This window comes from Balearica regulorum, chromosome 8 (assembly GCF_011004875.1).
Source record: "Balearica regulorum gibbericeps isolate bBalReg1 chromosome 8, bBalReg1.pri, whole genome shotgun sequence".
NCBI lineage: Eukaryota > Metazoa > Chordata > Aves > Gruiformes > Gruidae > Balearica > Balearica regulorum.
Window position 1 is genome coordinate 16,242,609 of NC_046191.1, and position 7,208 is coordinate 16,249,816.

The 7,208-nt window shown below is 40.4% G+C and overlaps 1 protein-coding gene across 1 annotated transcript; it reads left to right on the forward strand.

Moving 5' to 3' along the window:
- The first annotated feature begins 381 nt into the window (after positions 1–381).
- On the forward strand, positions 382–6,706 carry RPF1 (ribosome production factor 1 homolog). The gene is made up of 9 exons (XM_075759810.1): positions 382–584; positions 680–736; positions 1,695–1,775; positions 2,173–2,268; positions 2,997–3,150; positions 3,756–3,838; positions 4,710–4,891; positions 4,974–5,100; positions 5,917–6,706. Exons 1-9 carry the CDS (start codon positions 423–425, stop codon positions 5,956–5,958), a joined length of 984 nt encoding a protein of 327 aa, XP_075615925.1. The 5' UTR covers positions 382–422; the 3' UTR covers positions 5,959–6,706.
- Positions 6,707–7,208: the final 502 nt, after the last annotated feature.

Sequence of the window (7,208 nt, forward strand, 5' to 3'; positions counted from 1 at the left end):
GCAGGTACCCGCGGCGAAGCAACAGGCCTCGCAAGCAGCTCAGCCAGGCGCAACGCCCGCGCACTGCCACGGCCGGGGGTGCAGCCGGCACCCCCCCGTCCCCGCCGCGGCCAGGGCCGGGCTCCCGCCCGTGCCGCCGCAGGGAGATGGGGCTGGGCCCCGCTGGGCGCCGCTGCGCAAGGGCCGCCACCGAGGGCAGGGCGGGCCGCGTCTCCCCGGCGCACCGCGCAGGGCTGGGCCTAGCACCGCGCCTCAGCCGGGGGCCGGGGCCGTGCCCTCAGCGCCGCACGCGCGGCGGGAGACAGGTCCTCCCGACCGGCGGCCCCCGCGCAGGCGCAGCGCGTGCTGTCCCGGCGGGCGGGGCAGAGGTGAGAGGTGAGAGGTGAGGGGTGAGGGGTGAGTTCCTGCCCGGCGGCGGCAGCATGGCAGGCGGCGGCAGCGGCCCGGCGGGCTCTGCGGCGGAGGATGGGGGGCCGCCGGCCCCGGAGCGGGTTCTCTTCCCGCCGACCTTCAGCGTGTCCGAGATCAAGAACAAGCAGCGGCGGCACTTCATGTTCCTTCGCTGGAAGCAGCAGCAGAGGAAGGTGGGGGAGGGCCCGGCGCGGAGCCCGTTACCGGAGGGCGGGGGAGGCCCCGGCCGGCGGGTCTGGCTAACGGATCGCTCTCCCTCTCCCGCTAGGAGAAACTGGCCGCCAAGAAGAAACGCAGGAAGGAGCGAGAAGCCCTCGGAGACAAAGTAAGGGCTCCGTGTGGTGGCGAGGCCGGCCCCGGAGGCGCGAACGGGGGAAGCTGGCCTTGCCGACGGCTCCTCAGCTGAGCCTGCCGCCGGCCGCCTGCAGCTTCCGGAGCGACGCGGCTTCTCCGCGGCCGGGCGGAGCAGTGACCTCGGTGCAGAGACGCTGTCCCGGGTGGGGGAGGCGTCGGACGGCTGAGCTTAGAAACGTGTGTTGGCAGCGTAGAAACGTGTTAGATGATGCTGCAATCAGGCGAGTTTTATGCTAGTAATGGCATAAAGTCAGGCCCTTCCTGAAAAGTCTCACCTGTGCGGTGTAATTGCTGTGCCATTGTGTTGATGCTGTCAGGAATTATGCTCTAATAAGTAATTTCTATATAAATCAAAACCAGTCAGATCTGACCAAACCCTGCCGAGACCGGTTGTCTGCTTGTTTCCAAGCCTAGCCACGAACAAGGGTTTTGCTTCTTTTCCCGAACTACTTCAAGAACATATTGACAGCTGAAGGCAGTCAGTTGTGAATTCCTGTATTGCCATAATCTTACAAGAGTAGTGCAAGTAAACGGGGTAAACATTCTGTGCTGTTAGTCATTAAATTGTAGATGTCAAGGGTAAAATGTGTTGCTGTTGAAAGTAGAGCTTTTTTCTTCCACAGAAGAGAAGCGCATAGAAAGTTCCTTTTGTTTTGGAACCTCATGTCTTAACTAGACTGAAATTAAGCAGTGTCACTGTTCTAGCGATGTTTCTCCTCTGTGTGATGCTGTCTGAGGCCCCAGTACCCATGCGTATTTTTAATCAAGGCAATGTTGTAACTTTTTTTTTTAAAAAGCTGGCATAAAATACATAGTAATTCTAATTCTGTGTAGAAATATACACAATGGCATGGTAGTATGAACATGGTTTTTGCAATACACTTAAAAATTACATGAATGTGTTATGTTACTAAAATTATTTATTTTAGGCACCTCCAAAAGCCATACCAAAGACTATTGAAAATCAGAGAGTGTATGATGAAACAACCGTAGATCCCAACGATGAAGAGGTAACTGCTTAATTTCTGCATATGCTCTTAACTATTTTTTCCAAGAAAGGACATAAAATGGATTGATGAAACTTAACGTTCACCACTCTGCTGTTAAGGTGCTGATGAATTACTTCTTACACGTGATGGGCTCACTAAGAGGTGATGTCATTCTTTCATTATCTACATTAGATAATTGCCTTTTGCATTACCATCATTGATAGCAAAAACTGTCCATCAATGTTCATCACACTAAATTCTTAAAAATGACAGGCCTTGTGATAATTATAGGATAGAGCTTGTGAACTGAATTTTTTCCTACTAAATTCAATTTCATCAGAATTTAGATCAGATTGAATAGTTGATGATCTTCAATTATTATATATATGGTGGATTAACAAGACTTTTGTTCTTCCAGGTTGCTTTTGATGAAGCAACTGATGAATTTGCACCATACTTCAACAGACAGACAGTTCCCAAGATTCTTATTACAACATCAGACAGACCTCGTGGGGTATGTGTGCTTTAATTGGAGAGTTCTGAGCAACCTACCGGTTCTAAGACAATAAGGTTTTCATATTATGATTGGTAAATTAAAGCTGAAAATAATAGTTTTCACATGGATTTTTTTTTTTTTGGCTGTTTTATTTAGTGACTATCAATAACCTCATACATGTATGTAATCTATGAGTTTCTCTAGCACTGTTTGTTTCCTTCATAAAAAAACCACAAACAACTTCATGCATATGTTCCTGTGTGCAAATGATCTGCATTACCTAACTGGGAAATTACTGACACTTGTGAAAGCCATAAAAGAAGTGGTTTTAAAAATAGGAAAAAGTATGTCTTAAACTGTTTATTTGGAAACTCAGACATTAGTACCTGAAGTAATCATTATATTGTATTTTGAAATGTTATGAACTTGTTGTAAACCAATGTCCTTAAGAAATAATGAGTTTGGGGGTTATGCTTTTGGAATTTTCCTGTTTTTCTATGATTGAGGGAGGGGAAAAAAAATCCTTTAAAAAAAAAAAATCCCTGGTGTGCTGCAGTCTACTTTAAATATTTTTTTTCCACTCGCTGAATGAAGTAATTGAATAGCTTGTCTTCATATGTTTATATAGATAATGGATTTAATATATCATCAGGGAGGGCAGTTGGAACAAGCAACCCTCCATTCACCTAATATTTGAATTTGGCACTGTATTTACCACATTGCAATTTAACTTGCCTGTTTTGCAGAGAACAGTGAGATTCTGTGAACAACTGTCTACCGTTATACCTAACTCGCACGTCTACTATCGAAGAGGACTGGCTTTGAAAAGAATTATTCCACAGTGTATTGCAAAGGACTTCACTGATTTAATCGTCATTAATGAAGATCGCAAAATACCAAGTATCCTTTTGTGTGTTTATTAAAATAGATATACTAGCTTTGGGCCTGTTGGGGAAAAAAAAATAATTCTGCAGTGTGCATCGAAGATCGACTTTATTCTGGATTTTTATCTTTTCCCTGTGCAGCTTACAGTGTAACTATAGAGTTAAAAATCACTGTGCCAACTTGAATATCTGATGGCTAATGGAACTTGGAATTATTACAGAAACTGTGTTGGCTTTTTTTTTCTTTTTTTTTTTTTTTAGTTTATAATGCATGGATAAACATTGTTATTATTTCAGTAAATTTAACAGTTTGATTAATTAACAAGTTTTTTTCTGACCAGGAAGTTCCATTTAGTTTTGCTGACTAGATAAAACGTTACTAATCAATAAGTGAGAAAGAGATAGAAAATAACTCTGGTTAGCTATTGAAACAAAATTTAATGGACATGCTTCAGAACACTAGTTTATGAATGTATGTTCAAAAGTATAATGAAACTTTGTAAATCAAGCATAGATTATGGATATAATATTCTAATGTAATAATGCATTTTGCAGAAAATGTTCCTCTGTAAATTGCATGTTGAATTTTACCAGCTTTTTTTTTTTTAACTCCATGAACAGATGGTCTTGTTTTAAGTCATCTGCCCGATGGTCCAACTGCTCATTTTAGAATGAGTAGTGTCCGTTTGCGTAAGGAAATAAAGGTGAGACTCCCAACAAAATCGGAAAAATGTGTAGTCTGTTGTTCAAGACTACTTGAACTGTCAAAACTTGGTTGCACTTTTGTACGATTCAACTGATCTTGTAAAGGTATTTTTTCCTAAGCTAACAGGAGGCCAAAGACTAGTCTACTTCCATAAGCAGCATATTTCCACTTTCATAGTTATTTGGTGAATTTCTTTAACTGTCTGTCAGGTATTTTTATAGTCATGCCAATAAATAGCAGCTGATAACCTACATCAATAGGAAATTGGTATATATATACACACAATAGGGTATGTAAAAATCGGCAGTATAAAAGATTTCAATAGCTGTAGTTCCTAGTTTTGAATAAACCCTAGTTTTTCTTATTCCTACAGCTCTGTCACCTCTTCTGTAGTAAGTATTGCTTACTTAACCCTAAATAACTTGCAGTGAAATGTTTGGTTTTTTTCTCTTTTGAAATAAGTAATTTTTAAACTTCATCTGTTTTTACTAAAGATTCCCATATACTCTCAGTCAGTATTAGTACAGAGAGGAGACTCCTGTGATCAGTAGAATGCATTATTTGCTTTAAGGGATGCTGCCAGGAGTGGAAATTGGTGCAGGAGAGAGGAAATGTAAAGTCATTTATTTGTGCTTTTTCATTCAATTTGTATTGTTGAACCGAAAATCCTATGTTACCAGCTGCTCCTTTACTAATATAGGAACTTAGGTTGTGTTTGAAAAAATTATTAGGATATGTTATCAGCCCTGTTAGAAGTTGGCCCTGGTTGTCTTCCCCCAATTTTAATTTGAACTCTTCTTTGATAATACATTAAAATTGTTTTGCATTCAATCTATTCTTTGCATTCTTATCTACTACTTTCATTTCAGCGAAAAGGGAAAGAGCCCACAGAACACGTACCTGAAGTAATCCTGAATAATTTTACAACACGACTTGGCCATTCTGTTGGTCGCATGTTTGCTTCTCTCTTCCCACATGATCCTCAGTTCATTGGAAGACAAGTAGCTACATTTCACAACCAGCGAGACTACATCTTTTTCAGATTCCACAGGTGATGTTTTCCACAAAACTCACAAATGAGGGAGAATGTTCTTGTAATTTCCTTCCTAATTTTTCTTTTCTTCTTCCCTCAGATATATCTTCAAGAGTGAAAAGAAAGTGGGGATTCAAGAACTTGGGCCACGTTTTACATTAAAGCTGAGGTCTCTTCAAAAAGGAACCTTTGATTCCAAATTTGGAGAATATGAATGGATTCATAAGGTATGTCGAAGTAATGGTACTAGTCCGGCTTGGGAAGGGAGACTAAATCTGACGTGAGATGGAACCACAGATCTTAGCTTAAAAAAGTGGCATAAACGCAGTTCTCAATACGGAAGTGTTTAACTGAAATATTTAGAGGTATATTTTGAGAAGTATGCAAAGCAGAAGCATTCTGCTATATTGCAAGTCAAAAATAAATATAGCAAGGATGATGAGTATCAATGAAGCATTGACTACTTAACTGCAGAATGTAATTTCTTTAACATAGACAGATATAAGCAAATGTGAAAACTGCTCCCCTGGTATAAGGTATTGTCGGAAGCCTAGTAAACTTGACTAGAGCTATTTTTGTGCAAGGTGAGTGCAAGAATCATAATGTAAAAACTATGAAGCTGTTTACATATATGTCACTTCAGAGTGACTGGAAAGTAACACTGACCTCTGCACATCTTCAAGTGAAATGGAAGTGGTACTCTAGGCAATGATAAAATCATTTTTACTACGGAATTGCAGTTGATTAGTAACCAAGCTATACTGGAAGGAAAATTCTAATACTCCTGGTGTAGTCCGTGAAATGGATGATCGTGTTTGTTTTAAAGACACTTTGTCTCCTGTCAGTAGACAGAGAACTGCTACATGTTCTTTAGTTTTAAATAACTAATTCTTCTCCCTTGTTAGTCTTGAAGAGCTGACTATAAAGACTTGACTACGCTAACTCTGACACATTTCACTGCCTACCCTAAATGGGAGTGGTCATCCTTGTTTGTATCCTGTTGCATGAAACTGCTGGTTAATAACTTTTTTTTAACATTTCAGCGCCGAGAAATGGACACAAGTAGAAGAAAATTTCACTTATAAGGGACAGCTATGTGCCAGTTGCTACTGACCAGAAATACAACAACTGCTTTGAGCTATGGATCATCTCAGGCTCCTAACTAATGATACTGAACAGTATCTATCTGCAGAAAGACAAATTGCAAACATTGAAACTTTCTACAGGAGCAGATCAAGTAGGATGGCACCTTTCTTCCTATGTTTGTAGCTAAATCCAGCACGACAAGGACAGTGACTTTTCTTCCAGTTTGGCAGGAAAAACTATGGCAATGTCAGAGCAGCCTGTAATTTACCTATCACTGAAGATTTGCCATGACTGCTGCTGTGCTGTAGAGATAAATTACACTTTGCAACATCAAAAACAGTAAATATTTTGGTTAGAGATATTCTCATAATAAAGTATTTCTAATTATACAGCTTTTTTCTGTTAAGCAGCTTAAACCCAGATGTCTTCCATTAATCAGGTAAGGGATGAGTATTTTAAATCTCTGACTAACTTACAGTATGCCATTCCCCAGCAGTATGGTGATAATTTTCCAAAAATGGTCTCCTATCTAGAGAACATTGAGAAGGCTGAATGCAATCCAGGAAGTCTGTGGTATTTTATTTCATTAACATCTTGCATAAAATAGCCATGTTTCTGAAGTTACAAAAATAACATGCTTGACTCCTACAGGTATCTGTTCTGTAAATGTCATATTTAGAAGAGATGTATACCCAAAGCAGTCAATATTCTTGTATATAAAAAGAAGTAAACACCGATGGGAAAGAATTCATAAAGCCAATTTACAGGAAGCATATAAATCTATCTATCTCATCTAAAACCCTGCTCAGTTGAATATGTGAGGTCTGAGCAGGGTTTTTCCCATTAAAGTCTTAAAACACTTTTTCAGCTTCATAGCTATACTTAAGTGGTATTACCTGCAGAATAAGCTACTGTTCTACCTTAAGTTTGCATGTTCACAGGCAGCTAAAAAGCTGAGTTTTCTTTGAATTACTTTCTTTTCCTATGCAGTGCTTTTTCACATTTACTTAGAGTAAGGTGCCTCATAGAGTAAGTCATCTACTAGGGTAGAATCACTCTTTAAGATAAAGAATAATTAAGTTACCCTTTGTCTTGATTTAATGTCTGTGATGTGGAACAGCTGTATAGTTGAACTTTTTTCCTGCTTTATTTCTATTCCTCTAAGCATAGTACTGATGAAGCCTCATTGTTCTGTAAGACTATCAACCCAAGGTGAACTCGCACGGAATATTTAAACATAGACTCCTGT